Here is a 22,448-nt window from a genome sequence, read left to right as displayed (position 1 = left end):
TAAATTAAACATGACTGACTCAACAACAACAGAGTCTATCTGTATGACAACATAACAAAGTAACTCACCTTTTACAGTAAGAGTAATAGCATTACTTGGTTGTGAAGATGTGGGTCTAGACACTCTGTTCCCTTCACACCAGTACTGACCCTGGTCAGACACATCAGCTGCACTGATGTGAGAGACTCCAATGTTACTGTAACCAGACTGGGATACTACATTATCATTCCGGTCTTTGTACCACTTATAGCTCCAGATACTGTCAGATCCTACTGAACACGTCAGAGTAACTGTCTCTCCAGGGAACACAGGGTTAGGTTTCACAGTCAGTGTAGCTTTGGGCAGAGCTGAGGAAACAGAGCAGAACACATGTGGATACATGCCTGGTAATTCAGTTGTTGCTGTAACATTGTGATACAATTATATTTGACATATGGGTGTGTTGACTCCATTCAGTTAGAATTTACAGTGTATATATCTGTATTTAGATTAACCCTCATTGACTCTGAATTTACAAAGTTCAGATTGAAGACAAACAGTGAGCTCACCAGTGACAATGATGTGAGAGAAAAGCTGAGATAAGTACTTCTGAAAGTCATTTATATAAACTGTCCATTCCATGAGTACAACCGACCCACTCTTATCAGCAGGACGGGTAAGGACTGACATATCAGATTGTTAATCAAGCAAAGATGGTTTTTCATCCTTAGGTAAATTATGTAAAGATATATACTCACCAGTGATGATGATGATGGGGAGAGCTGAGCTGTAATATGACATCTGGGGCCGACCTCTCCTCATCCCAGCACACTGGTACTGACCAGCCTGGTCAGGGAGAGAGATGGCGATGGTTTTTCTGGTCTGAATGGGAAGCTCTTCATTGTTTCTGAACCAGCGGTATGTCCAGTCTGTGTAGTCTGATATGTCACACTGCAGAGTGACTGTCTCTCCAGGGTAGAGGAGACCCTGTGGAGTGACTATCTTCACTGAGGCCATGGGCAGAGCTGTGGAAACAGTTATATGAAGACAAATGCAGTCAGAGCAACAATCTTTCCAAAGTAGGATCTAACTTCAGTAAGTAGTACAGTAACTATTATTTTAGACATATAAACTATATATGCACAAGTATGTGGACAAACCTTTCAAATGAGTGGATTCAGCTTTTTCAGCCACACCCGTTGCTGACGTGTATAAAATCAAGCACACAGCCATGCAATCCTTGGCAGTAGAATGGCCTTACTGAAGAGCTAAGTGACTTTCAACGCAACACCGTCATAGGATGCCACCTTTCTAACAAGTCAGTTCGTCAAATTTCTGCCATGCTAGAGCTAACTGTAGTCAACTGTAAGTGTTGTTATTGTGAAGTGGAAACTTCTAGGAGCAAAAACGGCTCAGCTGCAATGTGGTAGGCCACACAAGCGCACAGAACAGGACTGCCGAATGCTGAAGTGAGGAGCGCGTAAAAATAATCTGTCCTCGGTTGAAACACTAACTACTGCGTTACAAATTGCCTCAAGAAGCAAACTCAGCACAATAAATGTTTGATGGGAGCTTCATGATATGGGTTTCCATGGCCGAGAAGCCGCATACAAGCATAAGATAACCATGCTCAATGCCAAGCGTCGGCTGGAGTGGTGTAAAGCTCACAGCCATTGGACACTGGAGCAGTGGAACAGATTCTCTGGAGTGATGTCCACCTGTCAAATCTGGGTTTGGCTGATACCAGGGGAAGCTACCCACCCAAATGGATAGTGCCAACTGTAAAGTTTGGTGGAGGTTGAATCATTTCCTGGGGCTGTTTTTCATGGTTTGGGCTAGGTCCCTTAATTCAAGTGAAGGGAAATCTTAATGCTACAGAATACAATGACATTCGGGACGATTCTGTGTTTCAACTTTGTGGTAACAGTGTGGGGAAGGCCCTTTCCTGTTTTAGGGTGACAATGCCCCCCCGTACAGAAAGCGAGGTCCATACATAAATGGCTTGTCGAGATCGGTGTGGAAGAACTTGACTGGCCTGCACAGAGCCCTGACCTCTACCCCATTGAACACCTTTGGGATTAATTGGAATGCCGACTGCCAGCCATTTCTAATCGCCCACCAAAGTTACTCACCATTCAGGGTGATAGTGACAGGATCACTGTTGATTGATGATATGGATCTGGACTGAATCTCTCCCTGACACCAGTAGAGACCCTGGTCAGACTCAGCAACTCTGCTGATGTTGAGGGTGTCTCCTGTTATAGTGTGTCTGACAGACTGGGATAATACATAATTCCTGTATTTGTACCACTGATAGCTCCAGCTACTGTCAGACCCTACTGAACACGTCAGAGTAACTGTCTCTCCAGGGAACACAGGGTTAGGTTTTACAGTCAGTGTAGCTTTAGGCAGAGCTGAGGAAACAGAGCAGAAATCATGTGGATACATGCCTGGTAATTCAGCTGTTGCTGTAACATTGTGATAAAGGTATATTTTACATATGTTGACCCCATTCAGTTAGAATTTACAGTGTATATATTTGTATTTAGATTAACCCTCATTGGCTCTGAATTTAAAAAGTCCAGATTGAAGACAAACAGTGAGCTCACCAGTGACAATGATGGGGAGAGAATCTGAGATAAGTACTTCTGACACTCACTTATATAAACTGTCCATTCCATGAGTACAAAAGACCCACCCTTATCAGCAGGATGGGTAAGGACTGACATATCGGGTTGTTAATCCAGCAAGGATGGTTTTTCATCCTTAGATAAATTATGTAAAGATATGTACTCACCAGTGACGATGATGGGGAGAGCTGAGCTGTAATATGAAATCTGGGGCCGACCTCTCCTCATCCCAACACACTGGTACTGACCAGCCTGGTCAGGGAGAGAGATGGTGATGGTTTTTCTGGTCGGACTGCGAAGCAGTTGGTTGTCTATAAACCAGTAGTACGTCCAGTCTGTGTAGTCTGATATGTCACACTGCAGAGTGACTGTATCTCCAGGGTAGAGGACAAACTGAGGAGAGATACTCACTGATGCTCTGGGTAGAGCTGTGGAAACACAGTTAAATATGAAGACAAATGTAGTCAGAGCACCAATCTTTCCAATGTAGGGTCTTACTTTAGTAAGTAATATGGTAACTTATATTTTGGATTTACATACACACTGGAAATGTCCCCTATAAACTGTGCGCAGGCGGGCACGGGGAACTACCATGTGCATAAGAAATATCAGCCCAAGCAAAGAAGCATGAGTTTGATTTTCCATTTAGCTAACACTATCAGCATGGCGATCTGGTCTGGGGATTGTGATCGAATCAAAGCAATGTTAGCCACTTTCAATATGACATACCTAAACAACACGAACTATGCAAGCCATAGTATGCAAAACTAACTGTACAAGAGATTTTCCTGTAGGCAGAGCACACTGGTGTAGGATTGTATTACACTGACAGGCACAACTCAGACCCATACGCTACACAGACCGGTGCGCCATAACCTATCAGGTCTGCAGTAGGCCTATTATGTAAATAGAAATTGCCACAAAAAATATGGATCTGAGCCATTCAACAATGGGGGACTGGTGGCTTCCTACAAGAGCACAACATGTGTGCATTTCTAGCCATCTTTGAAAAAAAGAGTCAGGTAAAGAGCTATTTTTTATGTCTTAAAGGGGCAGTGTTGTATTTTGAGACGGTCTTGAATAGGCTAAGTAGCCAATAGGCAGAGCGTCTGATTTTCAGTCACCTCCTTGTCTGAAGTACATTAGAGGGAACATTTGCACACAGACCATGTCGACATACACTGAGTGTACAAAACATTAGGAACACCTGCTCTTTCCATGACAGACTGACCAGGTGAAAGCTATGATCCTTTATTGATGTCACTTGTTAAATCCACTTCAATTAGTGTAGATGAAAGGGAGGAGACAGGTTAAAGAAGGATTTTTAAACCTTGAGACGATTGAGACATGTATTGTGTCTGTTTGTCATTCAGAAGGTGACTGGGAAAGACAAACTATTTAAGTGCCTTTGAAAGGGGTCTGGTAGTAGGTTCCAGGTGCACCGGTTTGAGTGTGTCAAGAACTGCAACACTGCTGGGTTTTTCACGCTTAAAAGTTTCTCGTATGAGTCAACATTGGTGCACCACCCAAAGGACATCCAGCCAACTTCACACAACTGTGGGAAGCATTGGAGTCAACATGGGCTAGCATCCCTGTGGAACGCTTTGGAAACCTTTAGAGTCCATGCCCCAATGAATTGAGGCTGTTCTGGGGGCAAAAGGGGGTGCAAATCAATATTAGGAAGGTGTTCCTCATGTTTTGTACACTCAGTGTATGTAAAAAATTATATTAATAGTCTCCATCTCTATGACAGAAAAACACTACAAAGTAACTCACCATTCAGGGTGATAGTGACAGGATCACTGATGATTGATGATATGGATCTGGACTGGATCTCTCCCTGACACCAGTAGAGACCCTGGTCAGACTCAGCAGCTCTACTGATGTTGATGGTGTCTCCTGTTATAGTGTGTCTGACAGACTGGGATACTACATTATCATTCTTGTCTTTGTACCACTGATAGTTCCAGATACTGTCAGACTCTACTGAACACATCAGAGTAACTGTCTCTCCAGGGAACACAGGGTTTGGCTTCACAGTCAGTGTAGCTTTGGGAAAGGCTGAGGAAACAGAGATTAGACACATACATTGGCTATTTCAAATTACACTGATTATAGTGATACAAGCAATTGTAGGGAACTTACCAGTGACACTTATGGTGACATAATCACTGGGTTGTGACCTCTGGGGATGATCTCTCCTCTTCCCTTCACATCTGTACTGACCAGTCTGAGTGATGGGGAATGTGATGCTTTTACTGGTCTGACTGGGAAGCTGTTGGTTGTCTCTGAACCAGACGTACATCCAGTCTGTGTAGCCAGGTATGACACACTGCAGACTGACTGTCTCTCCAGAGTAGAGGAGACCCTGAGGAGAGACACTCACTGAGGCCTCAGGCAGAGCTGTAGAAAGACACATGAAGTTAGTTGATTCATACATAGAATCTGATCTATCATGATTAAATGTAGTTAGAGCAGATTCTATGTACGAATCAACTAACTACATTTAATCATGATAGAGCAGATTCTATGTATGAATCAACTATCATGATTAAATGTAGTTTGAGAACCAATCTTTCCAAAGTATGATCACCACACTTCTTTAATGAAATAAGTCTTTGTTTTTCTATCATATCTATGAATACTGACACACAGACCATGATTGACTTAATATAAATAGTGTCTGTATGACACTACTCACCATTGACAGTGATAGTGACAGGGTCACTGATGGATGAAGACGTGGGTCTGGACTCTCTCTCTCCTTGACACCAGTAGGGACCCTCATTCACTGTTGCACCATTGATGGTGAGAGTGTCTCCTGTTATAGTGTGTCTTTCAGACTGGGATACTACATTATCATTCCTGTCTTTGTACCACTGATAGTTCCAGATACTGTCAGACTCTACTGAACACGTCAGAGTAACTGTCTCTCCAGGGAACACAGGGTTTGGCTCTACAGTCAGTGTAGCTTTGGGCAGAGCTGAGGAAACACACAGCAGATGTTTTTACAACAACTAAACAGCATCCTTAAAATTGTGCCCGAATTCAACTGGTTATAAGAATGGAAGCACAGATGTGAATGAGAGATAAGATGACGTACGTGTCACTGTCAGTCTGACTACATCACTCCATTTAGAATCCTGCTGCTGATGTAAACCCAGACATCTGTAGTCACCACTGTGGGACAACTCAGCTGAATTGATAATACATTCATGTTCTTTCTGTGGACATTGATCTGTACTGGGTGTTAACCATCTGTACTCCCAGTCAGTGACTCCTCCCCCCTGTATGACACATCTGAGAGTGACAGACTCTCCACTGAATATCTGGGAGCTGTTGGGGTGTATGGTCAGAACAGCCTTCGACACTCCTGCACAAAATCAAACCAGCATGATACACATGTTATTTCGAGACACTAAAAACAAAAAATATGTCCAGCCAAAATCAACTTTAAAAATCACAAATAAAGAAATAGGATGAAGCATTAAGAGATGGAGGCTTGATGAAGAGAACAAATATCTACCATCATCTTCAGAGTGTCCAGAGTTGATGTGTGTATTCAGCACTACAACAAAGAAAGTCACATTGCACCAATATTATCTCTAAATAAATAACATGCCATATTCATGTTACTGATCACCACATACTTTATACTTCCTGTACTTTATTTTAAAGGTGCAATCTGCAATTTCCACAGATTTGAGCCCTTTTAAATGAATAATAGTCATTCATTCTGAAAGAGTATAACTTTTAATTGTCTCATTAGGAAAAAACATGTGATTCCACATCAAATCAAATGTTTTGGAACACTACCCATATCAAATCAAATTTTATTTGTCACGAGCACCGAATACATAAGGTGTAGTAGACCTTACAGTGAAATGCTTACTTACAAACCCTTAACCAACAATCCAGTTCAAGATAGAGTTAAAAAAATATTTACTCAATAAACTAAAGTAATAAAGAGTCAAATTAAAAGAACAGGCACCACACTGCCAGGTCTCTGACCTCCTCCCTATATGCTTTGCCTATTTGATGGTTCGTCTGAGGGCATAGTGAGATTTCTTATAAGTGTCCGGATTAGTGTCCCGCTTCATGAAAGCTGCAGCTCTAGCCTTTAGCTCAGTGTGGATGTTCCCTGTAATCCATGGCTTCTGGTTGGGATATGTACGTACGGTCACTGTGGGGACGACGTCGTCGATGCACTTATTGATGAAGATGGTGACTGAGGTAGTATACTCCTCAAATGTCATTGGTCATCTGACCTCTTCTGTATTGAGCGTGTCACTGGTACTGCCTGCTTTAGTTTTTGCACGTAAGCAGGAGTCGGGAGGATAGAATTATTGTCAGATTTGTCAAATGGAGGGCGAGGGAGAGCTTTGTATGCATCTCTGTGTATGGAGTAAAGGTGGTCTAGAGTTTTTTTCCCTCTGGTTGCACATTCAACATGCTGGTAGATATTTGGTAAAACTGATTGAAGTTTGCCGGCATTAAAGTTTGCTTATGTTCTTATACAGCTTGTTGATTACGGTCTTAGTGCCAGCATCGGTTTGCGGTGGTAAATAGATGGCTACGAATGATATAGATGAGAACTCTCTTGGTAGATAGTGTGGTCTACAGATTATCATGAGGTACTCTACCTCAGGCGAGCAAAACCTCGAGACTTCTTTAATACTAGAAATCGTGCACCAGCTGTTATTTACAAGCGGACACACACCCCCGCCTCTTGTCCTACCAGACATAGCTTCTCTGTCCTGCCAATCGTCACATATGCATTCCTCTTCTCCAGGTGGTTGAGAGCTGTGTACGTACTACTGACCCATTGCACTCAATTCCATCATTATGAAATACTTTGAGGGGCTTGTCAAAGACTACATCACATCCTCCCTCCCCGACACACACGACCCTCTCCATTTCCCCTACTGCCCCTGACAGATCCACGGACAACACAATCGCCATTTCACTGCAAGCAGCCCCCACACACCCGGACAAGAGGATTGCATATCTGAGGTTGCTGTTCATTGACTACAGCTCGGCCGTCAATACCATAGTGCCCTCTAAGCTCACCAGAAAACTCAGCCCTGGGACTGAACTCTTCCTTATGCAACTGGGTCCTGGACTACCTGACGGACAGCCCTCAGGTGGTGAAGATACGCAACATTACCTCATCCAAACGGATTCTCAACACAGGGGCCCCACAAGGGCCCCACAAGGGTGCATCCTCAGTCATCTGCTGTACTGCCTGTATACCCACTGCATGGCCTCAAACAGTTCCAACTCCATCATCAAGTTCACTGGCGACACAACAGTAGTAGGCCTGATTACCAACAGCGGCGAGACACCATACATGGAGGAGGTAGACACTCTGCCGGTGTAGTGCCAGGTAAACAACCACTCCCAGCAAAATAAAGGAGCTGATTGTGGACCTCAGGAGGAACCAGGTTGGACACGCCCCAATGGGGTTGCCGTGGAGATGGTCAAAACCTCAAAGCTCCTTGGTGTACATATGTTAGAGGAGCTGAAATGGTCAAACCACACAGACACCGTGGTGAGAAGGGCTCGACAGCAACTCTTTAACCTCAGGAGGCTGATGAAATTCTGCATTTTCCCAAGGGGCCTCACAGTATTCTACAGGAACACCATCAAGAGCACACTGTCGGGCTGCATTACAGCCTAGTATGTCAACTGCATCACAGCCTGATACCGACAATTACCCTGCCCACACCTTAATGGACATTTGTATTTTTCATTGTCAAAGTTGTAAATATGTATATATAATTTTTTTATTTTGTATTATTGTTTCATTTACACCTGAACTGTTGGATCTCAGAGTTTAAGTATTTCACTGTACACTGCAATTACATCTGTGACCTTATGCATGTGACTAAATCAACAACTAATCTAAATGCAACATGTCCTCACAAGCATTTCGCCAAACCCGCAATAACATCTGCTAAATATGTGTATGTGACCAATAAAATGTGATTTGATTGAAACTCACAATCTCTTGGTTCATGGCATTCCAATCTTCCACGGCACCGTTTGTGTGTCAATAACTGATTTCACATGTATTCCTAAACGTTGAACTTTACTGTAAATCTCAGCTTTGTTTAAAATACACTCAATAAAACCTATTATATTTATCATAGTGATTCAGGAGTAACATTAAAACAGAATAATATGCCCCACCAACATTAGACAACTATATAGAAAACCTTTAAATGACTGAATCCAGGAAATTAAATCAATGACAGAATAGTCAGATTAACTGAGAACTAAAATAGCAGTGCAGATGGCATTATTTTGCAAAGTGCGTAGATGTATACGAACAATTCATCTGTGGGGGACTTCTGAGAATGCGACTGTACAGACTTTTTAGTGCAGCAGAAAGATCAGCGTACCCCAAATTTAGAGGTTCTGAGATTCAAATCCCAGGTGGGGTCATATTGAAGTGATCATGTCAAATGTACAGCATGTCACTCACCTTAAAACTCATACACCATTTAATTACATCCCTTGCAAAAAAGATTCAGGTGAAATGTGCGCTTTCACATTAAAAGTGCATTTTCACATGTGAAAACAAGAGACGTGCGGTAAATCTTGAAACCATATGTTCACATGTATTAAATTCATATTATTATCACCACCTTTTCACGAGAGAATAATTACGTTTCCACCTCACATGTGAATTGCAACAATTTCACGTGTGAAAAACTTTCACCTGAGAAAATCTAACTCTGCAGAATTGCATTTTCACGTGAAAAAATTGTAAATTAGAACATTTTAATTTGCTGTTTTAGTTGTGAAAATGTTATCACGTTTAGTTTCATGGTATCACAATGAAATTCTGTAACCCCATGTTGTCTCATTTATTTCACAAGATCATGTTTTCATGTGCTAAAATATTTGTAGTTTAATGACGTGTAGTTTGTTATCACATGTCACTTTACATGTTGTCACTTTACATGTTGCCACCTACAGTACCAGCAGCATACCACCCTTCATCCCACTGTTGGCTTGCTTCTGAAGCTAAGCAGGGTCGGGACTTGTCTGTCTCTGGATGGGAGACTGCTGGAAGTGGTTTTGGAGGGTCAGTAGGGGCCACTATTCCCTCTGGTCTAAGGATATCCCATGGCAGTCTAGGTGACATTTCCCTACTTAGTGTTCTGTCTTTTTGATAGGAAGTTAAATGGTTGTCCTGACTCTGTGGTTATTAAAAATCCCATGTCACTTATTATAAGACTAGGGATGTTAACCCTGGTGTCATGGCAACATTCCCAACCTGGCCCCCTTCCATCACAGCCACCTAATCACCCCCCTCATTACTAGTTGGCATAATACAGTGTCTTCAGAAAGTATTCACACCCCTTGACTTTTTCCACATGTTGTTGTGTTGCAGCCTGAATTTCAAATGTATTAGATTGAGATGCTTTGTCACTGGCCTACACACAATACCCCATAGTTATTTACAAATGAAAAGCAGACATTTCAGTATTCAATAAGTATTCAACCCCTTTGTTAAGGCAACTTAAGGCAAGTCTAAATAAGTTCAGAAGTGAAATGTGCTTAACAAGTCACATAATACGTTGCATGGACTCACTATGTGTGCAATGATAGTGTTTAACATGATTTTTGAATTTCTTCCTCATCTCTGTACCCCACACAGACTATTAGTTCTAAGGCCCCTCAGTTGAGAAGTGAATTTCAAACACAGATTCAACCACAAGACCAGGTGTTCCAATATCTCTTAAAGAGGGGCACCTATTGGTAGATGGGACAATTTTTTAAAAGGCAGACTTGAATATCCATTTGATATATTCATATTCATATATATATGGTGAAATTGGTAATTACAATTTGGATGGTGTATCAATACACCCAGTCACTAGAAAGAAACAGGTGTACTTCCTCACTAACTTGCCAGAGAGGAAGGAAACTACTCAGGGATTTCACCATGAGGCCAATGGTGACTTTTTAAAACAGTTAGAGTTAAATGGCTGTGATAGGAGAAAACTGAGGATCGATCAACAACATTGTAGTTACTCCACAATACTAACCTAATTGACAGAGTGAAAAGAAGGAAGCCTGTACAGAATACAAATAGTCCACAACATGCATCCTGTTTGCAACAACATACTAAAGTAATTCCGCAAAAAATGTGGCAAAGCAATACTGTTTTTTTGTGCTGAATACAGAGTGTTATTGGTTGGAGCAAATACAATACGTGTAAAGGATTTCCTCCTCTTCTTCCGAAGAGGAGAGGCGAGAAGGATTGGAGGACCAATATGCAGTGTGGTTAGAGTTCATGGTTCTTTCATCAGAGAAACTTTACATGAACAGAATACAAAACAAGAAACGTAAAAACCCGAAAACAGTCCCGTGTGGCACTAACACAGGAGACAACCACCCACAAAATACCCAAAGAATATGGCTGCCTAAATATGGTTCCCAATCAGAAACAACGATAAACACCTGCCTCTGATTGAGAACCACTCTAGGCAACCATAGACTTACCTAGACAACTACACTGAACACAACCCCATAAATCTAATAAACCCCTAGACAAGACGAAACACAATAAATCACCCATGTCACACCCTGGCCTAACCAAAATAACAAAACACAGATAACTAAGGCCAGGGCGTGACAATACATTAATAATGAGTACCCCTCTTCATATTTTCAAGTGGGGACTGCATCATGTTATGGGTATGCTTGCAATCGAGGACTGGGGAATTTTTCAGGATAAAAAATAGAGTTAAGCACAGACAAAATCCTAGAGAAAAACTAGTTGTCTGTTTTCCACCAGACCCAGGACATGAATTCACCTTTCAGCAGGACAGTAACCTAAAACACAAGGCCAAATCTACATTGGAGTTGCTTACCACGAGGATAGTCAATGTTCTTGAGTGGCTGAGATACAGTTTTCCCGTTACTTGAAAATCTATGGCAAGACCTGAAAATGGTTGTCTAGCAATGATCAACAATAAATTTGACAGAGCTTGAATCATTTTAAAAAGAGTAATCGCCAAATATTGCACAGTCCATGTGTGGAAAGCTCTTAGACTTACCCAGAAAAACTCACAGCTGTAATCGCTATCAAAGTTGTTCTATAAAGTAATGACTCAGGGGTGTGAATAATTATGTAAGATATTTCTGTATTTCATTTTCAATACATTTGCAAACATTTCTAAAAACATGTTTTCACTTTGTCATTTTGGGTATTGTGTGTAGATGGGTGAGAAAAGTAAACTATTTAATACATGTTGAATTCAGGCTGTAACACAACAAAATGTGGAATTAGTCAAGGGGTATGAATACTTTCTGAAGGCACTGTATCTCTCCTCACCTCTCCACCTAATAGTTGATGTGTGGTGAGCGTTCTGACACAGAAATGGTTGCCTTTGATCACCCAGGTGGGTTCAACACATTGCTGGTGGATGAGGTGAGTTTCCCCCTACTATGTAAAGTGCTTTGAGTACCTCAGTTGGTTAAAAAGCGCTATATAAATTCAAAATATAACACAGAATATACTGTTATTTTATGACAATGTTTGTTAACAATATCAGTGTAAACAAATATTGTACATGAATGAATTCCCCTAGCAACATTCCTCAGCTGTACACCACAACAAGTGGCAGGGTGGCCGTTTTGTGGTAGTTTCAATTACGGACTGCAGCTTTAAAAGGCCAGAGACTTACCATGTCCTGCAATATCATTTTGGTATAATTTACTAATAATCATTTGCACTGTTTTATCAATAAGGAATAAAACCAAAAAGCTAAAAACATAAAACTGTCTAAATTTACATGATTGTCTTATTCCTTTTTTCCATCAAAGGTTTAGTAAATCAGGTAATTAGTGTTCATACACAAACACACTAAGTCAGTACTTACAGAGTAACACACAGAGCAAGGTGGACTCCATTCTGTCCTGCTGGAACTCTGAACTACAGTTCTTCTGACAAACCCCCTACTTCCTATATGATGACAGACGGATTAGTTCACGTCTCTTTACCGTCACACAGAGAAATAGAGAGAGAAGCTTTCCACAGAAATGTACAAAGACTGAGAGAAAAAAAAGAGTAACGGTTAAAGCCGTGATTATTTTTTGACAAACTTCTGCTTATGGTTAGCTCCATTGCCTCACTGGTTCCTTCCTCATTATTGGAAGAAAGGAGGATGGAACGAGAATAGAGACCTGAGATGAGTTGAGAGCTTGTGGTTTGATATAAGAATGTGGAGACGTTTGTTACATTTGCATAGATAGTTAGATAGATCTACCAGTTGCAGCCACCCCTCCCTTCACACACACACACCCACAGCTGTTTAGTAGTATCATGTGTTTTAATTTGTTTGTTTATGTGATCAGTCTAGTTGATCATGAATTGTGCACGTGTGTGTGTGTATGGTTTGTGTGTATGGTTTGTGTGTGTGTGGTTTGTGTGTATGTGTGTGGTCTGTGTGTATGTGGGTGTGTGTGTGTGTGTGGTTTGTTGGTATGTGTGTGGTCTGTGTGTATGTGGGTGTGTGTGTGTGTGTGTGGTTTGTGTGTATGTGGGTGTGTGATGTGTGTATGTGGTTTGTGTGTACTGTATGTACTGTATGTACTGTATGTGCGTGTGTACATCAGGAGGAGCTGTGGGGAGTTCATTACAACAGACCAGAGTGGTGTTTCAAAGCTGTGACTAGGTTTCCAGGATAAAGTGTTAAGTTTAATTTTCATTAATTTGGTATAGCCAGGTAAACATCTGGGGTTTCTTATCGCCCCCTTCAGGGACAGGCCTGTAACTACACATTCTAGTGGATCACAATATTGACACTAATATGGTTGTTGGTCACATAGCAACAGCATAAGCCCTCAGTCTACTGGGTCTGCCATCTTATTCCTTCCTCTCTCTATCTCATCATAATAGTACAGACATGGAACACTTCTGTATGGGTTCATATCAGTAGAAGTCAATCTGAATGTGGTTTACAACACAACTTTTCCATTCTAAGTTCCATGGTGGAACACTCATCTGGCCCCTATAACACCTACTGAAAACATTTTACAAAAGACTTGAATGTTGAAAACTGATTCCTGCTGGAAAACTTTATTTTTGTAAAATACTTAGACAGTATTTCTAAATTAATATAAGACAAAAGTGGAGATTAAAGGTTGACTTGGCGATTTAACGTAGATGTAGAACGTAAACTGCATAGTGGTTCAATTTCCACAACAACTAAGAACGTTGAAGCATGAGACTCGACTTCCCCGCTGTTTTGGTCCGGTGACTACCAGACTGAACATGAAATGAACCCGTGCATATGTGCAGCTACTGTGTGTGACTGTGTGAGAGTGAAGTCTTGCATTTCGCTAATCTCAACATCTACGGTGCTTCTCATGGTAACATCATTTCTACCTTTGATATAAAAATAAGCATTATGTAAATATACACAGTACCGTTCAAAAGTTTGGGATCACTTAGAAATGTCCTTGTTTTTGAAAGAAAACCACATTTTGTTGTCCATTAAAATAACATCAAATTGATCAGAAATACAGTGTAGACATTGTTAATGTAGTAAATTACTATTGTAGCTGGAAACGGCAGATCTACATAGGCGTACAGAGGCTCATTATCAGCAACCATCACTCCTGTGTTCCAATGGCGCAATGTGTTAGCTAATCCAAGTTTATCATTTTGACAGGCTAATTGATCATTAGAAAACCCCTTTGCAAGTATGTTAGCACAGCTGAAAACTGTTGTTCTTATTAAAGAAGCAATAAAACTGGCCTTTTTTTTTGACTAGTTGAGTATCTGGATCATCAGCATTTGTGGGTAGAGGCTCAAATTGGCCAGAAACAAAGACCTTTCTTCTGAAACTTGTCAGTCTATTCTTGTTCTGAGAAATGAAGGCTATTCCATGTGAGAAATTGCCAAGAAACTGAAAATCTCGTACAACGCTGTGTACTACTCCCTTCACAGAACAGCGCAAACTGGCTCCAACCAGAATAGAAAGAGGAGTGAGTTCAGAGTTCCTCTGTCCAGTGTCTGTGTTATTTTGCCCATCTTAATATTTTCTTTTTACTGGCCAGTCTGAGATATGGCTTTTTCTTTGCAACTCTGCCTAGAAGGCCAACATTGCAGAGTCACATCTTAACTGTTGACATTGAGACTGGTGTTTTGCAGGTACTATTTAATGAAGCTGCCAGTTGAACACCTCTAAGGCATACGTTTGTGTACTACTAGTGTTTTGAAAGTGTGTGTGTGTCTGTCTGTGTGTGTATGCACACTTGCATGCACATGTGATTGCGTGAGTGTTTATGGGATTTGAATGAGTGAGTGTGTGTGATGAGGGCCTTCTTCCTCTTCTGGTCTCCACTCTGAAAGAGGACTTAAAGTAGTGATAATGTCTGGTGAAATTGTCAACTCTGATGTAACATTCAATCAGCATCAGAACCAAGATACTGGAGCAGAAAGTGAAGTTTCTAATGGTGAGTCTCTGCTACTCTTTATTCTCTCTCATTTATATAGTTTAATTCGTTTTCAAACATCCGTTTACAATACAACATTTAATCATTTTGGGAGATGGGGGAGGGGGGGTGGAGATTATATTTCAATAAGAATATGTAACAGAAGAAGGCTGAATACACTGAGTGTATAAAACATGACGAACACTTGCTCTTTCCCAGACGTAGAATGACCTAATCCAGGTGAACGCTATGATCAATTATTGATGTAAATTGTTATATCCACTTCATTCAGTGTAGATGAAGGGTAGGAAACAGGTTAAAGAAGGATTTTTACACCTTGAGACAATTGAGGCATGGATTGTGTATGTGTGCCATTCAGAGGCTGAATTGACAAGACAAAATATTTGAACTTCGGAATGGTATTAAGTGACAGGCGCACCGGTTTGTGTCAAGAACTGCAACGCTGCTGGGTTTTTCCATGCTCAAAATGTTCACGTGTATATCAACAATGGTCCACCACCCAAAAGACATCCAGTCAACTTTTAAAACATGTGGGAAGCATTAGAGTCAACATGGGCCAGCATCCCTGTTTAACCCTTTTGACACCTTGCAAGACCCCTATATGTATAAACATATTATAATAATATCATAAAACATTGAATTTGCTCTTTACTACTATAGCCCATAGAAATGCAATGAATAACACATTCATAAATACCAAAAAAGACAGTCCAAGAACAAATCATAACGAATAAGGTTTGAAGTGTATGTCCTACAGTTTATCTAGGACACATATTTATCCCCGTTTTTGCCACAAAACTACCTCCATACTTCCGTTAGTTTTTATAGGTTACCTTCAGAAGAGTCCCGTGACACTTCTGGGGGTCATAGAGCAAGACAGAGAACACCATTGTGTTCTTGATAGTCTTCCATTTCCATTGTGGGGTCACATTAGTTTGTAGGCCAAACTGTGAAGACGGTACAGACAGACGTTGGCACATTGGTGGTACAGCCGTTTTCGTGAGAAGACCAATTTCCGTGATGTCTCCTGGCCTGAGAAACAGCGCTGTCCCTCTGCCACTTTCCACCACAGATGCGGAAGGTCGACATAAGCGGATTGAGACGTAACCCATGATAAAAAACAGATATCTCTATCTTAAACTGAGAGACTTTATAGGGATTTTTTATTATGTAAATTAGAAAGACTCAAGGAATATTGTTAACTGGCTATAATGATGATTTACTTTGTGGTTGTGTCACAAATAATAACTGTGTAAACCCAGGGGCTATAGGGAAAAGACGACAGTATCTTATAACTTTCAGTCAATTTCCTTTTGAATATATTTCATAGGGCCTCAACAATGGTTCTCCACAGAGAATCCTATTTTGAAAGATATGTGCAGTATTAGTGCAATACTGGCGACAGACAGACAGAGACAGACAGAGCATCAACCTGTTACATTTAGTTTATGGCCAAAGTGTTTCTTAATTTCTCATGACAATATGTCAGTTTCCCTCAGATATGTTGAATTAGAATATTAGATATTGTATATTTTGGTTAGTGACCCTAACAGTTAATAGTGATTTGAATGTTGGACCTTCCATTCAAGGGACTGTAACCAAGTAGAGCTCAAAAGAAATAATGCGGAGATAGTGGATTGTTAAAGAGGAACTAGAATGGTACATTTCTAATAGAATGTTGATATAGTGGATTGTCAGAGAGGTAGTAGAATGGTACATTTCTAATAGAATGTTGATATAGTGGATTGTCAGAGAGGTACTAGAGTGATATCTTTCTAATAGAATGTTGAGATAGTGGATTGTCAGAGAGGTAGTAGAATGGTACATTTCTAATAGAATGTTGATATAGTGGATTGTCAGAGAGGTACTAGAGTGATATCTTTCTAATAGAATGTTGAGATAGTGGATTGTCAGAGAGGTAGTAGAATGGTACATTTCTAATAGAATGTTGATATAGTGGATTGTCAGAGAGGTACTAGAGTGATATCTTTCTAATAGAATGTTGAGATAGTGGATTGTCAGAGAGGTAGTAGAATGGTACATTTCTAATAGAATGTTGAGATAGTGGATTGTCAGAGAGGAACTATACTGAACAAACATATAAATGCAACATGCTGGTTAAGGGCGCTGTACTGCAGCGCCAGCTGTGCCATCAGAGTCCCTGGGTTCGCGCCCAGGCTCTGTCGTAACCGGCCGCGACCGGGAGGTCCGTGGGGCGATGCACAATTGGCCTAGCGTCGCCCGGGTTAGGGAGGGCTTGGTCGGTAGGGGTGTCCTTGTCTCATCGCGCACCAGCGACTCCTGTGGCGGGCTGGGCGCAGTGTGCGCTAACCAAGGTGGCCGGGTGCACGGTGTTTTCTCCGGCGCATTGGTGCGGCTGGCTTCCGGGTTGGATGCACGCTGTGTTAAGAAGCAGTGCGGCTTGGTTGGGTTGTGTATCGGAGGACGCATGACTTTCAACCTTCGTCTCTCCCGAGCCCGTACGGGAGTTGTAGTGATGAGACAAGATCGTAGCTACTACAACAATTGGATACCACGAAATTGGGGAGAAAAAGGGGTAAAAAATTCAATAAAAAAATAAAAAAATAAATAAATAAATGCAACATGCAACAATTTAAAAGGTTTAACTGAGATACAGTTCCTATGAGTAAATCAGTCAATTGAAATCAATTCATTAGGCTCTAATCTATGGATTTCACATGACTGGGAATACAGATATGCATCTGTTGGTCACAGATACCTAAAAAATGGGCCTCACAATGGGCCTCAGGATCTCGGTACGGTATTTTTATTAATTCAAATTGCCAATCAATAAAATGCAATTGTGTTCGTTGTCCGTAGCATATGACTGCCCAAACCATAACCCCACCCCCATCATGGGGCACTCTGTTCACAACATTGACATCAGCAAACTGCTCGCCAACACGACACCATACACAATTCTCTAAAATGACGTTGGAGGCGGCTTATGGTAGAGAAATTAACATTCAATTATCTGGCAACAGCTCTAGTGGACATTCCTGCAGTCAGAATGCCAACTGCATGCTCCCTCAACTTCAGACATCTATGGCACTTCAGAGTGGCCTTTTATTGTCATCAGCACAAGGTGCACCTGTGTAATGAGGCCCTCCTTGCCCAGATGAAAGGGAATCTAACAGGTGAGAATATCAATGATGCAGAGATCTTCACCATGATCAACCCCTTATATAAATGTTGGAGAGAATCTGTCATATAAATCATTAAGATGCAGTTTATCAATGGGGGACTGGCTCAGATTAAAATACTGCAGTTTCACTGTAATAGAGCGTATTTTATTTTAATAGGACTATGGTTAGATAATAGGTCATTCTAGATAGGACAAGGTTTACTTACTTACTTTATGGTTAGATATGTAAATAAATTCATGTTATTCCTCTATATTATTTGCACTTTCATAACTGGGAAACTGCGTGAACTGCAAAAGCGACTACAGAATGAGACCCTCAACATAACAGTTAGGTCTAGAACAGGACTCAACTGACATGGGACTGATTGGCTGCTGTTCTCCTATTCATATCAGAATATTGTTATAACATATCTGTAATTATTGAAGTGCTTTGATAGGCTGGTCATGACACACATCGACACCATCATCCCAGACAGCCAATTAACATAAACTACAGATCCACAGATGACACAGTGTCAAATGCACTTCACACTGCCCTCTCCCACCTGGACAAGACGTGAAATAACTATGTGAGAATGCTGTACATAGACTATAGCTCAGAGTTCAACACCATCGTCCCCTCCAAGATTATCACCAAGCAAAAACCCTGGGACTGAACACCCCCCTCTGCATCTGGATCCTAGACTTCCTGACAGGCCGGCTCCAGGTGGTGATGGTAGGCAACTACACCTTCGCCGCGCTGACCCTCAACACGAAGGCCCATCAGGGGTGTGTACTTAGTCCCCTCCTGTATTCCCTGTTCACCCTCAACTGCGGAGCCATGCATATGTTCAACATCATCATCAGGTTTGCTGATGAAACGACAATGGTAGGCCTGATCAGAGACATGACAGTGTGGTGCCAGGACAATAATCTCTACCTCAACGTCAGTAAGACCATGGAGCTGATCGTAGACTATATGAGAAAGAGGCGAGACCACGCCCCCATCAACATCGAGAGGACTGTTGTGGAGTTGATCAAACAGAGGGTGGTGCGGGCAGCCCTGTCCATCACTGGGCTGCCCGCACGATGTCAGAGAAAGGCCCGAAACAATTGCCAAAGAAGCCAGCCACCCAAGCCATAGACTGTTATCTTTGCTACCATCAGCAAACGGTACCGGAGCAACGGCTCTCGGACCAACAGGCTCCAAGACACTTCAACCCCCAAACCGTAAGACTGCTAAATAGTCACCAAAACTATCTGCACTAACTATATCTTGCACTGACCTTACACACACTCACAAGACTATAAATACAAACCATATACACTCACTAGTCTACCCCTGTCCGGGGGTATCATCGGATGGGGCCACAGTGTCTCCTGACCCCTCCTGTCTCAGCCTCCAGTATGTATGCTGCAGTAGTTTGTGTCGGGGGGCTAGGGTCAGTTTGTTATATCTGGATTTTTTCTCCTGTCTTATCCGGTGTCCTGTGTGAATTTAAGTATGCTCTCACTAATTATCTCTTTCTCTCTTTCTTTCTCTCTCTCGGAGGACCTGAGCCCTAGGACCATTCCTCAGGACAACCTGTACTTCCGGCGCCGACAGAGATGGCCGCCTCGCTTCGCGTTCCTAGGAAACTATGCAGTTTTTTGTTTTTTTACGTGTTATTTCTTACACTAGTACCCCAGGTCATCTTAGGTTTCTTTACATACAGCCGACAAGAACTACTGAATATAAGATCAGCGTCAACTCACCATCAGTACGACCAAGAATATGTTTTTCGCGACGCGGATCCTGTGTTCTGCCTTACAACCAGTGTAACCGAGTGGATCACATGCAGCGACCAAAAAAAAAACGACTCAGAAAAAGAGGGAAACGAAGCGGTCTTCTGGTCAGACTCCGGAGACGGGCACATCGTGCACCACTCCCTAGCATTCTTCTTGCCAATGTCCAGTCTCTTGACAACAAGGTTGATGAAATCCGAGCAAGGGTAGCATTCCAGAGGGACATCAGAGACTGTAACGTTCTCTGCTTCACGGAAACATGGCTAACTGGAGAGACGCAATCCGAAGCGGTGCAGCCAGCGGGTTTCTCCACGCATCGCGCCGACAGAAACAAACATCTTTCTGGTAAGAAGAGGGGCGGGGGCGTATGTCTTATGGCCAACGTGACATGGTGTGATGAAAGAAACATACAGGAACTCAAATCCTTCTGTTCACCTGATTTAGAATTCCTCACAATCAAATGTAGACCGCATTATCTACCAAGAGAATTCTCTTCGATTATAATCACAGCCGTATATATCCCCCCCAAGCAGACACATCGATGGCTCTGAACGAACTTTATTTAACTCTCTGCAAACTGGAAACGATTTATCCGGAGGCTGCATTCATTGTAGCTGGGGATTTTAACAAGGCTAATCTGAAAACAAGACTCCCTAAATTTTATCAGCATATCGATTGCGCAACCAGGGGTGGAAAGACCCTGGATCATTGTTACTCTAACTTCCGCGACGCATATAAGGCCCTGCCCCGCCCCCCTTTCGGAAAAGCTGACCACGACTCCATTTTGTTGATCCCTGCCTACAGACAGAAACTAAAACAAGAAGCTCCCACGCTGAGGTCTGTCCAACGCTGGTCCGACCAAGCTGACTCCACACTCCAAGACTGCTTCCATCACGTGGACTGGGAGATGTTTCGTATTGCGTCAGACAACAACATTGACGAATACGCTGATACGGTGTGCGAATTCATTAGAACGTGCGTTGAAGATGTCGTTCCCATAGCAACGATTAAAACATTCCCTAACCAGAAACCGTGGATTGATGGCAGCATTCGTGTGAAACTGAAGGCACGAACCACTGCTTTTAATCAGGGCAAGGTGTCTGGTAACATGGCTGAATACAAACAGTGCAGCTATTCCCTCCGCAAGGCTATCAAACAAGCTAAGCGCCAGTACAGAGACAAAGTAGAATCTCAATTCAACGGCTCAGACACAAGAGGTATGTGGCAGGGTCTACAGTCAATCACGGACTACAGGAAGAAACCCAGCCCAGTCACGGACCAGGATGTCTTGCTCCCAGGCAGACTAAATAACTTTTGCCCGCTTTGAGGACAATACAGTGCCACTGACACGGCCTGCAACGGAAACATGCGGTCTCTCCTTCACTGCAGCCGAAGTGAGTAAGACATTTAAACGTGTTAACCCTCGCAAGGCTGCAGGCCCAGACGGCATCCCCAGCCGCGCCCTCAGAGCATGCGCAGACCAGCTGGCCGGTGTGTTTACGGACATATTCAATCAATCCCTATACCAGTCTGCTGTTCCCACATGCTTCAAGAGGGCCACCATTGTTCCTGTTCCCAAGAAAGCTAAGGTAACTGAGCTAAACGACTACCGCCCCGTAGCACTCACATCCGTCATCATGAAGTGCTTTGAGAGACTAGTCAAGGACCATATCACCTCCACCCTACCTGACACCCTTGACCCACTCCAATTTGCTTACCGCCCAAATAGGTCCACAGACGATGCAATCTCAACCACACTGCACACTGCCCTAACCCATCTGGACAAGAGGAATACCTATGTGAGAATGCTGTTCATCGACTACAGCTCGGCATTCAACACCATAGTACCCTCCAAGCTCGTCATCAAGCTCGAGACCCTGGGTCTCGACCCCGCCCTGTGCAACTGGGTACTGGACTTCCTGACGGGCCGCCCCCAGGTGGTGAGGGTAGGCAACAACATCTCCTCCCCGCTGATCCTCAACACTGGGGCCCCACAAGGGTGCGTTCTGAGCCCTCTCCTGTACTCCCTGTTCACCCACGACTGCGTGGCCATGCACGCCTCCAACTCAATCATCAAGTTTGCGGACGACACAACAGTGGTAGGCTTGATTACCAACAACGACGAGACGGCCTACAGGGAGGAGGTGAGGGCCCTCGGAGTGTGGTGTCAGGAAAATAACCTCACACTCAACGTCAACAAAACTAAGGAGATGATTGTGGACTTCAGGAAACAGCAGAGGGAACACCCCCCATCCACATCGATGGAACAGTAGTGGAGAGGGTAGCAAGTTTTAAGTTCCTCGGCATACACATCACAGACAAACTGAATTGGTCCACTCACACAGACAGCATCGTGAGGAAGGCGCAGCAGCGCCTCTTCAACCTCAGGAGGCTGAAGAAATTCGGCTTGTCACCAAAAGCACTCACAA

At 42.6% G+C, this 22,448-nt stretch overlaps 1 protein-coding gene across 8 annotated transcripts in view; it reads right to left on the bottom strand.

Annotated features, from left to right (window-relative positions):
• The window catches only part of LOC112259872 (Fc receptor-like protein 5), a 237,826-nt gene extending 225,163 nt beyond the window's left edge, over window positions 1-12,663 (bottom strand). For all 8 annotated transcript variants that reach the window (XM_042328230.1, XM_042328231.1, XM_042328233.1 and 5 more), the window contains exons 1-10: window positions 12,509-12,663; window positions 6,136-6,177; window positions 5,713-5,982; window positions 5,311-5,592; window positions 4,755-5,012; window positions 4,386-4,670; window positions 2,777-3,037; window positions 2,112-2,393; window positions 738-1,004; window positions 69-347 (exon numbers count right to left, since the gene is read on the bottom strand). In XM_042328230.1, the coding sequence (XP_042184164.1) occupies window positions 69-347; window positions 738-1,004; window positions 2,112-2,393; window positions 2,777-3,037; window positions 4,386-4,670; window positions 4,755-5,012; window positions 5,311-5,592; window positions 5,713-5,982; window positions 6,136-6,177; window positions 12,509-12,539 (2,257 nt within the window). In that variant the 5' untranslated portion in view covers window positions 12,540-12,663. The remainder of the gene's footprint in view (window positions 1-68; window positions 348-737; window positions 1,005-2,111; window positions 2,394-2,776; window positions 3,038-4,385; window positions 4,671-4,754; window positions 5,013-5,310; window positions 5,593-5,712; window positions 5,983-6,135; window positions 6,178-12,508) is intronic.
• Window positions 12,664-22,448: the final 9,785 nt, after the last annotated feature.

Source organism: Oncorhynchus tshawytscha, linkage group LG10, assembly GCF_018296145.1.
Source record: "Oncorhynchus tshawytscha isolate Ot180627B linkage group LG10, Otsh_v2.0, whole genome shotgun sequence".
In the NCBI taxonomy this organism is placed as follows: domain Eukaryota; kingdom Metazoa; phylum Chordata; class Actinopteri; order Salmoniformes; family Salmonidae; genus Oncorhynchus; species Oncorhynchus tshawytscha.
This window is presented reverse-complemented; position numbering and strand designations above follow the sequence as displayed.